General features: G+C 43.2%; 1 protein-coding gene across 5 annotated transcripts in view; it reads right to left on the minus strand.

Moving 5' to 3' along the window:
- The window catches only part of LOC121698669 (low-density lipoprotein receptor-related protein 1B-like), a 253,521-nt gene that overhangs the window by 170,161 nt on the left and 63,437 nt on the right, over window positions 1-19,923 (minus strand). For all 5 annotated transcript variants that reach the window (XM_042080972.1, XM_042080973.1, XM_042080970.1 and 2 more), the window contains 9 exons: window positions 19,035-19,271; window positions 18,366-18,546; window positions 13,976-14,195; window positions 13,335-13,524; window positions 9,256-9,378; window positions 8,340-8,480; window positions 7,478-7,603; window positions 4,516-4,632; window positions 18-98 (listed from right to left, as the gene is read on the minus strand). In XM_042080972.1, the coding sequence (XP_041936906.1) occupies window positions 18-98; window positions 4,516-4,632; window positions 7,478-7,603; window positions 8,340-8,480; window positions 9,256-9,378; window positions 13,335-13,524; window positions 13,976-14,195; window positions 18,366-18,546; window positions 19,035-19,271 (1,416 nt within the window). The remainder of the gene's footprint in view (window positions 1-17; window positions 99-4,515; window positions 4,633-7,477; window positions 7,604-8,339; window positions 8,481-9,255; window positions 9,379-13,334; window positions 13,525-13,975; window positions 14,196-18,365; window positions 18,547-19,034; window positions 19,272-19,923) is intronic.

The raw sequence follows: 19,923 nt of genomic DNA on the forward strand, positions 1-19,923 counted from the left end.
TGTTTGTGTCTGCTCACCTGAATCACAGTGCCATTTCACACTAATGCACTTCCCATTTGAGCAGCTGAACTGTGTGAGAGGTTCACATGTGGGGAAAACTGGGAGAGGAAGAAAAAGACAGAGGACCTTAATAACATGTTAATAACAGGTCAATAACTCAGACAGAGGACCTTAATAACAGGTTAATAACAGGTCAATAACTCAGACAGAGGACCTTAATAACAGGTTAATAACAGGTTTACAACTCATATCAGACAGAAGACCTTAATAACAGGTTAATAACTCATTTATATCAGACATTCTGACCTTTAATTACAGGACTAGTCATTATCAGGCCATCTTTTGATAAGTGCAGGGCATTGTGTGACTTATCAGCGTTTCTGTGACTTATCAGCGTTTGATAAGTCACACAAAACCCTTCACTTATCAAAAGATTCATTCACAGCTTTGTGTCACACTCAGGAGACTACTCTGTTTCCATTCACGCGGTAAACTACAAGCAGTAACATGGTGTAAAAATATGAGGTAGAAACAAAAAAACAAATCATGCAGTTTGCTACAGAGGACAGCATTCATCCACACTTGATGCACGTACACAAACTGGAACTATTTTTTTAGCAGGGAGTATATACGCCTAATCTACATAAACAAACGGAAATCAAATCTGGAGTGTTCAAACTCCATTAATCAGTAGTAGACTTATTGAGTGAAATCAATTCACGTTCATGGGGTTGGCTAAGGATGTCCCCATGGCTGTGATTTGGTTATATGCTCTGTTTTGCTCAACTGTACAGCACACATTTTGGGAATAGGAACTTTCTACAATTGGGAACACTTCTGCTAGCACTAGAACACAGATTGCGTCGGCCCGGCACAACATGTTAACACAGAGGGGTCACAAGACTGGATCTGTGTAGCTGCTGATACCACCCGCAGATACTCCAGCGTGGGCATAAACGAACTGAAAGTGCATTTGCGACACGCGAGCACACACACAGACACTCTCATAGGGTTTCGATTTGAGCAAGCCAAGTGTGAACTTTAATTACCTCTTGTGCGGCGACAGCGCCTATGTTTGTGCCTGGGCAGCGAGACAGAGCATAGCCGCAACAGAGGAAGCATAAATGATAATGTACTGCTGCATATCACAGCTGAGACCGAGCGCCAGTCCTCAAGGCGCACAGATCAGACCGCACAGAGATACGAGTGGCAGATTAATGGCCTACTTTTTTTGCATCCTTTCTTGCCAACAACACGAGTAAAGACAGGAAGGAAGAAAGATAACTGGTTTCTCCTTCCTGTTAGCACTCATCTGAGAATCTGCAGTAAGATGGGACTATTTAATGTCGAAAAATCACCTTCAGTAAATGTCAGCACATAACAATCACACAATTTCTGATTATTTTCGTGATTAGGGGTATTTAGAAGGTCAGCTTTTCAGCTCGGCATAAAAGGGTCAGCTTGGTGTTTCTGATAACAAAAGGATAAAAGAAAACTATGTTAAAAGTAATACACTTCAAATGCTAATGGCCATGACAGCACCAAACACCACCAAAAATGAAAAGCCGGATTATGGTTCACACACAGTCAACTCGTCACCGCATAATAACCACCAACCCAGGGTTCTCAAGGTGCAATTAAGTATGAGGGTAAATTTACACTCTTAAAATGAATGTGTTGAAAACAACACAACTTGCGTTGTATTGAACACATCTCTGTGTCCAGATAGGGACAACACAGTTTGTGTTGTTTCCTTTTTTTTATTTGTTACACAATATTGAAAATAGCACAACTTGTGTTGAAAACAATACAACTTGTGTTGAAAACAACACAACTTGTGTTGTTTTTTAACACATCTCTTTGTCCAGATGGGGACAACACATTCGTTTAAAAAAAATGTACTTTTAAAAAACAAATACTACACAACACAACACTCTTACTGCAGCACCCTTGACAGAAAACCACCATCGGGGGTTAAATCCTGACTCGAGACATCAACTTTAATTTCCTTGTAGTTTAACAAATTAAATATGCATGGCCCCTTGCTTCCTCCCTCTCTGTCAGCCCGACTGTCTGTGGGAACACCAGCAGGGCACACCTGCTGGGCGGGCTGGATGTGAAATTAAATTCAAGTACAGACTCCATAGAGCACAGCTAGGAATACACATGACAAACAATCAGCCATATTTTAGTACAGTAAAGGAACTCTCTCTCTCTCTCTCTCTCTCTCTCTCTCTCTCTCTCTCTCTCTCTCTCTCTCTCTCTCTCTGTTGCCCATAAGAGAAAGTTTTGTTCCCCAGTACTTTGTTAAATAAATGTTGTTGTCTTTTTCTCATGGGGGAGTGAGTACCCAATGTCTTGTATACAATAACACAGCAATGTGCCCAATATACGCCAAACAGAAAAACAAAATGGCAGGATGGCAATACTAAATGACTAATGGATCATGCAATTGTGAGGGTTAGGTGCCTTGTTCAAGGGCACTTCAGCCATTCCTACTGGTCAGGGATCAAACCGGCAACCCTTCTGTTCCAAGCCCGAAGCCCTGACTAGTAGGCCACAACTGCCCCGTGCCCTTCTTTTACCTTTGTCCATACTAAAGACATTCAGTGTCCTTCCGAGCAAAGTACTCTGACCACCAAACTAAACCAGCAAGCAAGGAGAGAGAGAGAGACAGAGAGAGAGAGAAAGAACTGCGGCATCATCAACAAATGCATGAATCGAGCTGTATAAAGGCCACCACATTGCACCTCTCCATCGCCGAGGCCACTTCCTAATTACGCCGATGAGTGCTCCAGCTCTCCTCGCGAGGTTAAAGGTCAAGAGGAGAGTCCGTGGCAAGAGGACAGTGCCCGACCCCCTCATTAGAGTGCGAGGGCGGTTGCGGTCTCATTTAACTGGAGTGGAGGAGCATGGGCTATGCTCAATTATGCTGACCCAAAGGGGACCTGGCTGTGCTACAGTAGCTGCCCGTGCTTGGCAGGGGCTTTGATATCCGAACAAGGTTTGAGGGCGCGAAGAAGTGTGTTTAACCCTCAAAAGGTCAGCTATCTGAGAAAAAGAGAGACCACATTCACATAATAATATCTGCAGTTTCTGTTATCCATGGCAGAAACGTATCCCCTGCAAATCTGGAGGCCTTGTAACATATATCTATTCTTTAAGTGTCCTTGAATGTCAAACCCATACATGCTTTCAGACTTCAGACTTCAATTCCCATCAGACTTACCACACTAAGTCAGACAGCACTGTATGAAAATCATTTCATGTAACAAATAACACATTCAATCAAATTCAGAAGGCAAATACACATCTAAATGCTGTACGTCATGCAAACACGAGGACTAATATACTCCCACACGTGTGTATTCAGCTGAAGCCTTCACAAACAAATAGGATGAAAATGTCTCAATAGTGAATTTATATAGTCTCTCATTTATATAGTGCAATAGTGCTTTGAACAAGCACCCCATTGCCCCATTACATCATCATAGGACTGCTTTTTGAACAGGCACCCATTCTCTTCCTTTGAAGGATGAGAAATGCACTCTATGTTTTTCAAATGTTTTATAGCCCTCTGCTGAATTGCTCAGTGCTACCTCAGATGTGTGGATCCTGTGAACCTTCAACCTGTGAGCTTTCGCCTACCGCAGCCTTGTGCCACAGAGACTTCAAACCCACCAAACCCACCAAACAGCACTGTAGCTTTAATGTATAGCTGCGCCCAGACCCTCAAACCATCACTCATCCCTCAAAGCATTCCTTTTTCACTATCTACTTTTTTCTCTCGGCTCTAATTTGAATGATGCAAAATGGACAGTCTTAAGTCTAATTAAAGCTCATTTAATAGCTAGATAAAATCAATTTGCTAATTTAACAACATGGACATGACCTTAACAGTAACCACTGATGAGTCAGCTCAATGTTCCGACATGCCACACAATAGCTATAGTTGATGCACAAGAACTTTGCTTGTTAATAGATTTTTGAAATTTGCCTGCAATTTAAACTAGACGTACCGCAGAGCGGAACATAAAATGCCCGCAGCTCATCCCTGCGTGCTCCGTCCACGGAAGAAAAGGGCTTCTATTCTATCTTGAGAATTCTTCATCAGCCTAGTGGGGCTACACGCCCACCAAGTTTCATGTTCCCTGGTGTTCTGCTGTTCTGGGAATCGTCGACTGTAAAATTGCTGAAAAAAATAAAACCCTGAAACAACCTATGCTGCACTAGCACTAGGGAAGTTTATAATTAAACACTCAGTGTGACCACCAGCTATTAACCCCTGCTGTTCTGCCTGCTCTAACTCAACAGGCATTCATGCCTCTGTTAACAGCTTAATTTCACCACATGTGCTGTATGTCTCCATCTCCATGAACTAGTCAGCCTCAGCACTTGTTAGCAGCCTGTATACTGTACGCTTTCATGTACAAACCGCGTGAAGCTCGTTAACTGCTCGTCGACAAGACCCCTCGTTAAAGGCCTGTACTACGCGTGTTGACCGCTCATGCTTACCACACGAAGTCGGCTCGTCCGAGTTGTCTCCACAGTCATCGTCACGGTCGCAGGCCCAGCTGACAGGGATGCAGCGTCCGTTCAGGCAGGGGTATGTGTCCGACTGGCAGGTCTGAGCTGGAGCACAACAGATCAAATGGTTATGATCATGGTTATGGTTATGTTTGCTTAGCAGACACGTTCATCCAAAACAACTCAGACCAGACCATAGCATAACAATAAACTTTACAGCAGCATTTGAACTGTTTTCCCCACCACTACTACTACTACTACTACTAATAATAATAATAATAATAATAATAATAATAAACATTTACAAAGTATAGATGCATGTTACAAGGTGAGGTTTTAAACCATCACTGTGTTCTGCAACCACACAAGACAACAGATGACATTCCATGAAGATCGATTCTGCATATCGTATAAAATGCTGTTAAGTTCTTCTGTCTTATTTCCCATTTAAGATCAGTGCTTGTGACATGCAGACATCTGGATGCAATTTCATCTTGTCTGGTCTACTTCCTTATTCGGCTTAACCGCTTGATGTTATGGCTTTAAACCTCCCAAGAGATGAGGCGATATCTTTATGACTCACTCACTATAGGAGAGCCTTCTGAGTTGCCTGAAGTTTGGAGGGCTTCTGAATATTGTCTACATTGCTACTGTTACACTACTTTATATCATTGTATCATTGTTGCCCCTGATGTTTAATATCAGATTATACTGTGTTTAGGTCTGGTATACATCTTATCTTACTATAGTTTATGTAAAAGATCATCCACACTATACTTTACTATAGATATTAATCTCACATAAATATTATCTTAATCTGGTTTCAATCTGGTATGGATCTAATTTCCATCTAGCCCGGACCCAGTGTAGATCTAGCTCATATATGTTTCCCAGTCCCAGTCAGCTATTTAGTAAGGATAATGCAATGGAGAGACACCCAACATAATCAACCACTCTCAAGTCTGTATATGTCACTCTGAAGAGCTGGACCTTGTTACATATTCATAACCTGGAAAGGTGCTTGACTAGACAGTCAAATTACTGAAAAAATAAGGCTATGATTGAAAGTGAGTCAAAATGCTGTCATTCAATAAGTCCCATTTCCTTTTATCGTTGCAAGCATTTGATTACGCTTTGATGTGACAAGGTTTAGCAGAAGCTGCAGGCAATCATCTTTGATTGCCCGAAGTCATTTTCTTAAAAAATACAGTACTTTGCATAAAATTTATTTCTGTCATTTTCCTCCTTTGAATCATAATGTAGTCTAAATGAACCATAATGGAAATGTCTAATTTTTTCTCCCTTAAAAGGACGCAGTCTTCCACAGTAATCTTTATTGAAAAAAAGATTCCAGTCCTTAGTGTTTCCCAAACCTAATTTTCTCAAAGACAGAACAGACATATTCCAAGTCATTCAATTTGGTCAGCTCATTTGAGGCTTCTCATAAATAGTCAACAGTCACAAATCAGACATAAATGTCCAAATACATGCCCCATGGCCCTGCTCTCAATCACCTCTTGAGTCTCTTTGACCCAGCACCAAATGTATACAGTACATTCTCAAATCCATTACTCAAAACCACCCACAGCCTCAATTAACTAATTACTGTTACTGAGTGTTTCCAGATTAAATCCAAATAAGCATATTTTCACCACAAGTCCATTATTTTTCGACAGTTTCATTTAAAGCAAAATCATCAGCACATTATTTCTAATGTTAGTCATATTTTAGATAGAAAATATCAAGAATGAATTCATCATCTAACTACAGTAGTTTATATGCTCTCTCAGATTCCCTCTGATATGCATCAAATGCCCATTCCCATATTCCAACCAGTCCATTTCTAGCACGACCTTGATGATATCCCCTCTATTACAAATCAATGCAATTGTATATGTGCACCTATGGAGGATGACTACCCTAGAGTCATTGAGGGTTGAGATTAGGCTGAATGTTAGGCTGAATGTTAAACCATATACACAGAGGTAAGCTACACAGGGCCAAAAACTGTTCTCCTTTATTCTGCAGCTTAAAAGTACGGATTACAGAGTCATAAAAGGTGAGGACTAAACAGACATGGTGTTCATTCTTCATTCGTTCTAAACAGACATTTTTCCCCCTGGTGCGTGACACGCTGTGATTTAGACATCACAACCGTAGGAGGAGCCTACAGCATCGACTGTTCTTATCTGCAGCTTACAGCTCTCCTATAGCGCGCGGAGAGATTGAGTCGATAGAGATGAGCAGAAGGAGAAATAACTGAACGAAAAAATTGCCCGGCGTCACCATCAAACACATCTCCACTCCTCTTCTGCCCCCCCCCCCCCCTCCCTAGCCAGACACACACATAATGCACACACACACACACACACACACACACACACACACACACACACACACACACACACAACCTTGATGTACGTCTTCATCCAATACAGTCAATGACTCAAAGATGGAGACACGCACACCCGAGATGCCATACCTCTCCACAGAAAAGATAAATTAGTTTTGTGTCGGTTGCTTGTTTATTTATTTATTTCTTCCAGAGGCACTGAGTTCGCCTTTTGGGACCACATGGCATGTAGTACAAGTCCCCTCTATCAGAGACAAATTATGCAGAGATTCCTCGGCAGTGTTGTTTGCCCAACACACACACACACACACACACACACACACACACACACACACACACACACACACACACACACATACACACACACACACACACACACACACTCTCTCTCTCTCTCTCTCTCTCTCTCTCTCTCTCTCTCTTCTCTCTCTCTCTTGTATTCTCTGAAGGCCTCCTGTCTCCAAACACAAGGCCTGCTCAGTTTGAGTGAAACTCAGCTGACCATATTCATGTAGGGCTGCAGCGGTCAGCATGGCTGGGCACCTGCGATGGTTGTGTGTGTGTGTGTGTGGTGGGTTGACAGGTAGGAAGACTCACCTGAGCAGGTGAAACTGGACTCGTCCTCGTTGGCTCCGCAGTCATTGGTGCCATCACACAGCCACTTCTTGGGGATGCAGCGGTTGTTCATGCACTTGAACTGATCCACTGGACAACTGTGGTTCACTGATGCCCAGACACAGAAACAAACATACAATTGATGACCTCAATGAAGTCAAAACAGTACACACACATGAAATGTGAAAGATTAACTTAAAACAAACAAACGCTCACTGCATCCCCTCTGTCACTCAACAAAAGTAATTTTTCATCAGCATGCATGTGGGGCGGCCATGGCCTACCGATTAGCTCTTCAGACTTGTAACCGGAGGGTTGTCGGTTCGAACCCCGACCAGTAGGCACGGCTGAAGTGCCCTTGAGCAAGGCACCTAACCCCTCACTGCTCCCCGAGCGCCGCTGTTGTTGCAGGCAGCTCACTGCGCCGGGATTAGTGTGTGCTTCACCTTACTGTGTGTGTGCTGAGTGTGTTTCACAAATTCACGGCTTGGGATAAATGCAGAGACCAAATTTCCCTCACAGGATCAAAAGAGTATATATACTTATACTTATGTTTCCTGGGTAGTGTCCTTTTGACTTTCATGAATGTCTTGACCTTGACCTTGACTTTGTCCTTACCATACTCTACCATTAGCCCTGGGTATTGATAGCTACTCTGCTCTGCCCTTCAAGCTAGTGGAAGGAGCCTTACAGTATTATCTGTAGTTCAGACATTATCTATTTTTTACAAATATGTCCTCAAATTCCTGACCATGTTGTTTGAATCACCTTTGCATGACTAGTTAGGCTACGGGACCACTGAAGACCAGCCAAAGGGCAGCTAGGGAGTACTGCAGATACTCACAGCAGAGCAGAGGCTCCTCGTCACTCCCGTCCAGACAGTCGTCATCTCCGTCACACTTCCAGGAGAGCTGGATGCAGCGCAGGTTCCTGCACTGGAACTCATCTCTCCTGCAGTGCTGTGGCTCCGCCTTATGGGATGTGCCTAGGAGTGCCAGACAAATGGGCATGCATGGACATACAAATATACACACACATACTGTATACAAACAAAGGTCAGACAAGTCAAATACAGTAGATGCCCCAGGCAGAGACAAAGGGGCAGCCGTGGCCTACTGGTTAGCGCTTCGGACTTGTAACCGGAGGGTTGCCGGTTCGAACCCCGACCAGTAGGAACGGCTGAAGTGCCCTTGAGCAAGGCACCTAACCCCTCGCTGCTTCCCGAGCGCCGCTGCGCTGGGATTAGTGTGTGCTTCACCTCACTGTGTCCAGAGACCAAATTTCCCTCACGGGATTAAAGGAGTATATATACTTATACTATACTTATACTATGCTTATACTATGCACAAAACTATACTATACTTATACTATGCACAAAACTATACTATACTTATACTATGCACAAAACTATACTATACTTATACTATGCACAAAACTATACTATACTTATACTATGCACAAAAAATAATGAATACACATAAAACACATACAAAAAAAAACACCCAACTGGAGCAAAGTTGGCACACTGTCCCTACAAAAACACATACACACAATCTGACACAGAAACCAAATAAACAATTTGAACAGGCATCTAAACACAGACACACACACACACACACAGAGCCACTGACATGGGGTTGAATATCAGTGTCAGCAAATCATTAGTAGTATAGATGTGTGTGTAGATTAGAAGTATAGATGAGGATTCTTCTCTATGTGTATGTGTGTGTGTGTGTATGTGAGTGTTTAGGCTTACTCACGTGAACACGTGACGTTGTTCTTATCCAGCGTCTGGTCGTCAGCGCAGGCACACACACGGCCTCCAGGGATGGCCAGGCAGAGCGAGCTGCAGCCCCCATAGTTAATACGACAGGCGTTATCACCTGCAACAGAAAGGACCAATTGCACTGATTACAGTTCTGCAATATAAAGAAAATATCTATATGTACGAACTAGACTCTGGCTTGAGGGTCTTACTACAGCATAACAAAGAAGTATAAGCTAATGCGATACTTAGGAACACCTAACCATTCCAAACTGGCAACAATAGATTTATTATTTAACCAAGCCCAAAACGATGCTATATTTGTCAGTATTTCATAGCACATTATAAACTACGCTACACAATCATAATAAGTCTTAATTACAGTAACTGTGACAAGCAAGGAGTGGTGGAGCGGCAGTTGCATCGCTGCCTAACAGTCGGTTGGCCCAGGCTCAAGCCCTGAACCCGCCGTTGAAAGTCCAAGGCGCTCTAGATTAACACGTCCATGAATACCAGTCATTTTTATATGCCATAGGCTCTGTTATAAACTCTGCATGTGTGATACAATGTCGTTAGTGTGGCTGTTTTCTTACATCAAATTAACTTTGAGAGAAGAAGAGAAACAAATCATGGAAATCGGTGAAACCAAAACACACTTGAAGCATTAAAAATCAATGCATGTGTGGACTCTGCAATTACTGCGATCAGGGATGACTCCCCACTCCAGTCTGTGACCACACATTGCGTTCAGTGGAGTGAGTCTGTGTTGAAGCAATGCAAAAATGTCACTTCCTTTGACTTCATGAGAATGCTGAAACCAAGTGTGGGCAGTGCGGATAAAAGCGGATTGCAAAGCCTTTGCTGCAGTTTGTTGCCTCCCGCACCGCAACGTCAAATCTCCCCTTCCGGCATTGTAGCCGCGGGATACTGGAGCTCAAGGCTGCCAGTCGTACCTGGAACACAAACAGCAGACGCCACAACACAACACAAAGCCCCATCCAAAAGGACGTTGGCCACGTCGGCACGCTTTAATGGTGGTTTATGGGATTAATTATGGGATAGAGACACCCTGCTGAACTGTCTAACCGAGGTCATGACTTTACCCCCCGGCACTGGGACCGCATGCTGCCACCAAGATGGAGTACCATGTGGCATCGTGGCATGAATGGCATGAGAGAGAGAGAGAGGAGGGGGGGTTAAAAATGGCCTGAAATATCAGAAGACACAATCCTTGTTTTTTTCTTTCTCATTTGCCACCATCTATTTGTCTAATCCTGACACCCAGAATGACTTTGGCTGATTCAAAGGGGCCAGAGGGGCCAATCAGGACTCTGTAAATCCTCATAAATGACGTCAAGGCCCCCCCTCGCTGGTGACCGATCCATGGATGTATTTATGGGGAGATAGAAATAAACACTTGTCTCTAGTCATATTCATGAGTGACTCACTGGCAGCTGTCACAGCAATTAACCCTGATCAAAGGGCAGCCATAGACACACACACACACACACACACACACACACACACACTTTTCACACCACATACTGTATATACATACACACCTCAAATATACACATGCCATAAACACCCAAGCTCCACACACAGGCTACACACACACACACACACACACACACACACACACACGCACACTTTTCACACCACATACTGTATATGCTTGCAGCATACATACACACCTCACATATACACATGCCATAAACACCCAAGCTCCACACACAGGCTACACACACACACACAGACACACACACACACACACACACACACACACACAACCATTAACAGGATACGCAATGGGAACTGTTGAGAAAGCAACACTGATGAAATGGAACAAAGACTGCTAAATTTACCCTTCCGTTGTCATCACATCTTCCAACATCAAGTTGTGTTTACAACCCTCAGTGAGCCATGTGTTAACTCCCCATTAAACGGCATGTCTGTTTATCTCAGCTAGCGCAACATTAGGTGTGGCGTCATGTAAGTTTGATGACTGAGTAAATATTTAACGCACATGACAAATGAAACGAGACAGAATGAATGTGACACAAATTGCATAAAGTCACAAGCAACTTTGCGTCTTCAAAAAGTTCCAAACTTCCAAGGTGAATCTGTTCATTGTGCTCTCTAAGTACGTGTGGAATGAGAGGTGCGGGTTGCTTGGTTGTATTTTTGTGGGTGTTTCTCAAAGTTGCAAATCACAACTAAGACATGGCCCATACAGTTAATCATTTTTATGAAATATTTGTCCGTCATACTGAATTACTGATAAAATCACACTGAATAAAATTATGTGGAGACTAACCTCATACTTCTTAACAATAAAATAGAAAATGCTAAGGAGCAGAAGGGGCTAATGACCTTAAAACGGGGCGTGATGAATGAACAAAGGGGAAATACTGTATTAGCCATTAGAGCGCACCCTCTACGTTGAAAGGTATCCTGTACTAACAAAGAGCTGTACCTCTATGACACATAATTAGGACTGTTTCAAATACCACTGACTGAGCCCTACATAAGTGTTTTAAGAACATGAAAAGCACACAAAAAGTGCTTACGGCCTGATCTGTTAAGGTTAAAATTACCATTAGAGAGTCGGCTCTGAGAATGTGCTGAGTTTATCTGCAGAGACTTTCTAATTAAAACACCAGGCTAGCGTCAGGGTGGCATTTGTTTTCAGACAGACTCTGCCCTTTGAAAGGTGAGCGGGATCTTGATGCTAAAGCCCAGATGAGGCCGACAGGCCTCAGCATATATCAAAAGGGGGATGAAGAGAGCAAGAGAGAGAGAGAGGGGGGGGGGGGAGGGAGAGAAAGAGAGAGAGGACAAGGACATGAAGAGAGAGAGAGACAAAAAGAGTGTAAGTAATAGGGCAGGACAGACATGAAGAGAGGAAAGGAGAACAAAAAGGCCAGAAACAGGAGGAGGGCAAGACACAGTGAGAGCGAGAGGCAGAGAGAAGAGAGAGAGAGAGAGAGAGAGAGAGAGAGAGAGAGAGAGAGAGAAGGAGACAGATGGAGAGAGAGGGAGAGGGGGGGTGAAGCCGGTCCACACTTCCAACGATAAGTACAACAATTACTGTAAACAGTGCAGTTTTATATATCACTCTGAAAAACTCAGCAGCAGCGCCCCGTACCATGAATGGGCTCAGTGCCCACGTGTGCCCAGGCTCAAGTCTGAGGTCACTTCCTGAGGCCAATCTCCATCTCTCTCCCTTGCTCCTTTTCTGATCTCTTCATTGTCTTGTCAAAGAAAGGCTAGAAAGCCTTTTAGGCTAAAAACTATTGCTTGGGTCACAACTATTTAAACATCCACACCACACATTAACCATAACTACACGAAGAACAATATTGTTGGTTATTGTTGGCAAGAGTGTGATTAGTAAAAACAACATCAGTTGATCAGAGTCCAATGAATTTTCAAGGCATCACATTCAATCAAGGAAATTATATTTCTGAGAGGTTTTACTTGATTAGTCAGTGTGGACAATCATATAGTTATGGTATCGCTATGCAGCTGTAATAGTGTGGAGAGAAAGATATCAATTCATCCAGAGAGAGGGAGAAAGAAACGAGAAAGACAAGCCAGAAATGCATAACAAAATGTTTAACTTTCTGGGGATAACGAAGGGAGAGAGGAACAGAGTGAGAGAGAGCCGAAACAGGATAAGAAAGTTGTAGAAAGAGATAAATACGGAGGGGATAAGCCACATATATATGAAATAATTTCCTAGGGATAATGAGAGGAAGACACAGGGAATAATAGAGCAGAGAGATTGAGAAAGAGAAACGGGTTTAAATTTGCATTTATTCATTTAGCAGACACTTTTATCCAAAGCGACTTACACGTGCCAATTATATTACAAGGCCATTGTCCCCAGACCAACTAGGGGTTAAGTCCCTTACTCAAGGGCACAACGGTGGAAGCTGGGAATTGAACCCACATCTTTACAGGCTACAGCATGCAAGCTCAGCTCCTTAGCCATTACGCTACCACTGCCCCGATGTGATAAAATGATTGACAGGTAAAGGACATGCCAGATATGTCTGAAAGATCCCTCACCTTGTTGACTTTGAGCATCATACACTCTCAGTCCAAACAGTGGCGGCCGCTCAGTCCTCATCAGGTTCACCTGGGCTGTCTGGAGGTTCAGTTGGAAGATGGATCCATTCATATAGTCCGTCCAGAATATGTGATTCAGGTGCTGTGTGATCCCGAACGGGTGGTTGACCTCTTTCCCATTGTACACCACCTGCACAAGGACAGAGCTTTGAAGTGAGTAAAACTTCCAAGAAAATATTATAATAATTAATATTAATGTTTTAAAACTCTCCGTAGCCACATATGTATTTACTTTTTAAACCTAATACCTCAAAAACAGGTTTTATTTACTCATGGCTTCTAAGGCACAACAAGTGATTTAGCTTTGTACTGATGTTTCATTATTTGAAAGAATCAATAAAATTAAGGACACAAAATTATCTTCAAAGGGTTTGTTGATTGGCAGAGCCAAGGAATTCAGACTTTTAACATCAATCATTTCGTCATCACAAACACATAACGTGTATGGTTGATTACAGCGTAAAGCGCTAATTTAAAAATGTTTCACTTTCTCTCTTATTAATGCTTTAAGAACGATGAAACAATGTCAATCAAAAAAAACAAAATCAAATAAGAACGCACTCACTCACTCATGTACTGACCGTTCTGTGGGTGCCGTTGAGAAAGATGCGCTCGATGTGGTCATAGTAGGCATCACACCAGTACAAGACGCCAACGGCGTGGTCCAGAGCCAGCCCATTGGGCCACAACATATTGGAGGTGACGAAGATCTGCCGGTGTGACCCGTCCATCCACGCCTTCTCGATACGACCAATGCTGTCATTCACCTCATCTTCCTCCCAGTCTGTCCAGTACATCCAACTGTAGCAAGAGAGAGAAAGAGATAGATAGAGAGAGAGAGACCAAAATAGTGGTACATCATTCAGTAAGTATATCTACTGACCTCTACATGCATCTCTTTATTTCTTTACCTGTTTTCTGATTGCATGATAAGCATGAGGATGTTGCCAAAAAAACAAGCCAACACTTTGGTCTTCCATTAGAACTATTTGTGTGTGAATGTATACTCTTGTCTTGTAAAAATGTATGTTTTATGTCAGGGAGATGTTTGTATCTGTATGTTCTGTTATGTGTAAGTTTTTTTTCTTAAACTGGCTGACCTGGGGTGCAAAACAAATTTCAGTGTAAACTGACAATAAAGTAGTATCGTATTGTATCATATTGTTTCACATTGTATCGTATTGTCCCATATTGTATATTTAATCCTTCAATAAGGTGTGATATAGTTCCTATCATTCCAATTATACGAGTAACTACAGATGATATACACTGCCATGCTTCAATAGAGAAAACCACTCTATAGGCTGCCTGGAAGAACTCTCTATCATGTATGGTCTTTAAACTCAGTCACTGCCTTGTTGCAACTGGATGTCTTCAGAGAGAGGGGAGATGGTTGTGGGGGGAAGGGTGAGTAGATTAGTTTACTGAGAGGTTAATTACTCAGTTAGTTCATTAACAGCTGCCTCTGTGCAAAGGACCAGTATTTAACTACACACACATCTTGAGCTACAGTGGTGGGGAAAAGAGGGAATAAAGAGATGGGATCTGAAGCTGAAGCACCTGACAAGACACGACAAGGCACGATACGACACAACCTAACTTAACTTAACTTAACTTCATTTAACCACACTTAACCTAACCTCACCTAGCATAACATAAGATATAACATAACATAACAGTATCTCACATGCATACACAGTTCTGTTTACCTGCATATGACCTTTGACCTTTCAAAAGCATGCCTGTCGTCACTCCGAACTAGTTTAGCCTGGCCTCGTTTATCTTTGTCTTCCTCCACAAAATGTAAAGGTCAGTGCTTAGATACCATCTCCCCTCCAAAGTAAATAAATAAACATACACACAAACACACACACACACACACACACACACACACCCATAGACAAGGTCTCCTGCTTTATGCAGAGACTGTTATTATCACCGGCCGGATCTGGCTGTGCTGTGTGACAGGTTGGACGGAGATGGAGGAGGACTGGGACGGTGGCCCAAGGAGGAGATGTGTGCGTGTGTGTGTGTGTGTGTGTGTAGGTGTACAGTATGTGTGTGTAGGTGTGTGTGTACATGTAGGTGTGTGTATGTGTGTGTGTGTGTGTGTGTGTGTGTGTGTGTGTGTGTGTGTGTGTGTATGTCTGTGTGTTTGGGTATGTGTACGGTGTGTGTGTGTGTGTGTGTGTGTGTGTGTGTGTGTGTGTGTGTGTGTGTGTGTGTGTATCTGTGTGTGTGTGTGTGTTTGTGTGTGTGGTGGTAGTGGTGGTGGTGGTGGTGGTGGTGTCCCTGCGTGTCCCCCTGGTGTCCCGCTGGCGTCCCACTGCGTGTGGGTTTGACCCCTGCTGAATTATGCATGGCTGGCCTGACTCTGACTGACGGCTCCTTCTGCCGCCGAGAAACGAGAGAGGAAAGAGAGAGAAAGAGAAAGAGTGGTGGTGAACGGAGAGAACGGAGGAGTCGGAGCGGAGGAGTGCGGCGGGCGAGCACCCGAGACAAGGCAGCGTCTGCCAGGGCGGCGAGCGGCGAGAGCTAATGCTGTGTCTTATCGACTGAGGGCAGGCAGGAAGTGACACGGGAGGTACACTGATATGACAAGGTAACAGCAAGCGCACGGGGACAGGAGGGTGTGTGTGTGTGTGTGTGTGTGTGTGTGTGTGTGTGTGTGTGTGTGTGTGTGTATGTGTGGGGGGTGGGCAGGATGTTGACAAGCACCAAAGAGACACAGAGTGACTGAGAGGAGAGGAGAGAAGAGTAAAGGAGCAAATCCCCCAGGTTGCACTTTGTCTGTTGAACTGTTATCGGAGCTTTTCTCCTCAAGGGGCCTTACATGTCGCTAACACATGGTGACACATGGTGACACTAGTGGAAGAAGTCTCGTGGGGACCAAGACGGGCTTGGTCATTTTATGACGAGTGTTCACAGTCTGGAGATGACTCTTTGAATCGATGGCTTTAAATGGCTTTCAGCTCCTTTAGGGAAAAAGTGGAACACCTGCCCACGACTTGATCAAAATCACATATCAGTTTTGTGATTACTGACTGGATCTCTAGCAACTCCACAACATCTTCACAAGACACGAATTCTAATCACACACATTTAAACCAAACAAAACTGACGTTTGTCTGATATTTCTAAATGTACTGTGACATGTATGTCTGAACCTCTAAGTAACATAACCTGACTCTTGCCAGATGAATTTCGTTCCGCTTAGCTCCGCCTAGCTTCACTCACATCCATCTGGGACCTCTTCCGTTGAGAGTGATTTCTGCACCAGATTTTATGGTAGAGCCAATCAGGACGCAGGGCGGGAGTTTCATAGATGTGACATAGCATAGAAGCGACTGTGAGACTGTTATCAGCGTCATGGGTTGGCTTCGATGTGAGTGGTTGAAGTAGCACGTCAATAGATGACGGACAAGTGGCTTATCCAATCACATGCAAGCATTTTTTGATTAGGCCCAGCCTTCTGAAGCAACACTTCAATGGATTGATCCCAGATGGATGAGTGGAGCTAGGCAGAACGAAATTCATCTGGCGAGAGTCAGGTTAGAGTCAAGTAACTGAAAACTGAAAAAAAAAAACCTCTGATGTCAAGTTCTTAACATACAATTCCCAATACAAAACTTTCCAGCACAAAAAGTGATAGTGCTTCCTCTACAGTTAAAAAGCTCAAAAGCAAGCAACAAACATACAAAGAAATTGCTGAAAATCAATGTTAAGAACTGCAAAGCAATGCAAGGCAAGACAATGTTAAGAAATGCTTTTTCTCCTATTTCTTTCCTATTTCTTTTCTTTGCTTCTTTTTTCATGTAAGCCTCTTATAACAGAGCTAAGGATTCATAAAACTGCAAGTACTGCAATTTAGCGTATTACTGTCCTGACCTCAAACCCTAGTCTTTGCTTCTGTCCCCTCGACTTCCCTTACAGAGAAATGTGACACACACACACACCCCATTACATTACATTCAAAATGGAACACCTCTTCCACAATTGAAACCATCGTGTTTTGCCTGGGAAGCTAAAGTGTTTTCCTCATGCAAAATCTTCTTTTTAACAAAAAGCCATTTTTTCACCTCGATGCCTAAAGCTTTTCATCTCTCTCTTTCTCTCTCTCTCTCTCTCTCTCTCTCTCTCTCTTACACTCTTCAATGCATTTGCTTTTCTGTTCTCTATCTACCTTTAATTTATTTTCAAATACCACTCAAGGTCTTTTTTTTTTTCTGCCAGCCTGTAGAAGGCCATATCATCCGCCATACACATAAGAAGAAAGATGCCACATTGATGTGGAAGGTTCTTCTGACTCCAAAAGTCCCACATGAAACTAGTCTTATGTTCTCCTATTTCAACGTCTCGAGCCTTTATATAAGCGGTTCCAGTGACCCTCAATGAAAAGTAGTGGAAAGTGAAAAGAATGTCTCCAAACAACTGTACAATGACTTTTTTCTTTCTGATTAATCAGAACCACAAAAGTGAATTGCCTCGTAATGTACAGTATGTTGAGCAAACAATTGCATGATAGCTTTTGAAAAATAATTTTCTAATTGTGTTGAATATAAATCATTTTTAGCAGCTTTTATAATTGATAACAGCTTTGATACAACTTGATAAGCTTGATAAAACAACAACAAGGAAATATTAATTACATAAGTGTATTAAATATAAATTAATATTTGCATTTATCCAGCAGACACTTTTATCCAAACAAATATATATATTATATAATACCCATCCAACAAAAATCCAATAGAAATATTTTACTTTCATCCAGCAACTTACATTATGTCAACTATATTACCAGAGCCATTGTCTCTGGAGCAACTCAGGTTTAATTGCCTTGCTCAAAGGCACATCGGTGGAAGCCGGGTATTGAACCCACAACTTTTTAGGCTACTGCATGCCAGGCCAGCTCCTTAACCACTACCTTACCACCGCCCCATTTATTCCTAAAGTGAAAGACAAGTGTACCTGTTGAGCGGGTCCACTACAATGGCTCTGGGATGCGTCATGTCTCCCTCCAGGAGAGTCTTTCTGCTCTGGGCCGTTTTTTCCAGCCGAGCAACGCTGATCGTCTTCCTGTAGCCGTCGTTGGTCCAGTACAAGTTGTTCCCGATCCAGTCCACCGAAATCCCCTCCACGTTGTCGAGGTCTGTGAGCCAGTGAGACACACAGTTATTAAAAAAAAAAAAAAAACAAACAAAAAAAACAAAAAAACAGAGCCTTTGCTTTTATCTACACTTGATCACCATGGCGACAGTGCAATCGATCACTGTCCCCGAGTCCCTGTTTATATAATTTAGACCCGCTAGCATCAGCATCTCCTCAATGGCAAATTCATCATTGGGAATAGGCAAGAAACAAGCCTTCCCCCTGAAAACAATGTTGCTTACACAAATACGTTTGGGCATTAGAGGTTGACCTAATTCAGACACATCATTCCATTATGAATCAAAGTATGACAAACTAGCGGAAGATTCATTACTCAGAGATGTTATGCATGCTGGCAATATTTTAAGAAGATTTACAGTTCCCACGTCCCCAGGAAATTAATGAGGCTCATTGTTTTGCCTCCTCCTGACTTGATCGAAGCGGTAAGGTAGGCAGAGCCCTGGAAACTTTTTTTATTTTTTTATTTACCATCCTTCAGGATAGTTTCACGGCCGGTGCCATCAATTTTCTGTCGGCCGATCTGGAAGCTGGTGGTGTCGGCAAAGTAGATGTAACCTGTCTCTGCGTGGAAGTCCAGCGCTCGGGGGCTCACCAGGCCCTCGATCTGGATCATGTGCTCGTCGCCCGGTTTGGTTTTCACGTCCAGGCCTCGGATGACTCCAGGTCTGCCTTTCCCGTAGAAAAGGAACAGCTCGTTCTTGGGTTCTGCGTGGGAGCGAGACGGCAGAATTAAAATTGAGAATAAACAAGCTGCCGGCAACTAATCTTCTTTCTCACGCATATTGTCACTGTCTTAATTAATTGACACAATTAGCCTTCACTATTCTCCCCTCCACATTAAACTCTCTGACAAAACACATCCAAAGCCAGGAGCCTCGGCTAATTACATTACCTTAATTAAAACAGGAATTAGTTCCACCGATTAGCTTTTATCATATCATATCAATCATCTCTTTCTCTGCCCACACTCGCACCAAACAAAAGCATGTTTTGTTTTCGGGACTTTGTGGGCGAAGGGGTGACGGAACCACCACAAAGCAGTAAAAATATGCTGTGCAGGACATTTCACCCTCTACAATCATTCGCTATTAACAGCCTGCAATGTCATGCCTGCTGACTGGGAGCTTCATTAAATCTGACAAAGCCACATGTGCCAGGCCTTTTGGTGGGGAGCCCCTGGTGCTTGCTAAAGGCAGGGGTGGCGATGCCAGATGAATCCAAATGCATGAATTAGTCGTGGTGGAGCCACATTGAGCGGAAGGGGGGAAAGGGGGGGGGGGGGGGTGGCTGTGCATTTGTAAAGCATCGCTGCACAAAAGGTTTAGGGATGCTAAGACTTCCTAAGCCTGAACTGTGG

Source organism: Alosa sapidissima, chromosome 23 (assembly GCF_018492685.1).
Source record: "Alosa sapidissima isolate fAloSap1 chromosome 23, fAloSap1.pri, whole genome shotgun sequence".
In the NCBI taxonomy this organism is placed as follows: Eukaryota; Metazoa; Chordata; class Actinopteri; order Clupeiformes; family Clupeidae; genus Alosa; species Alosa sapidissima.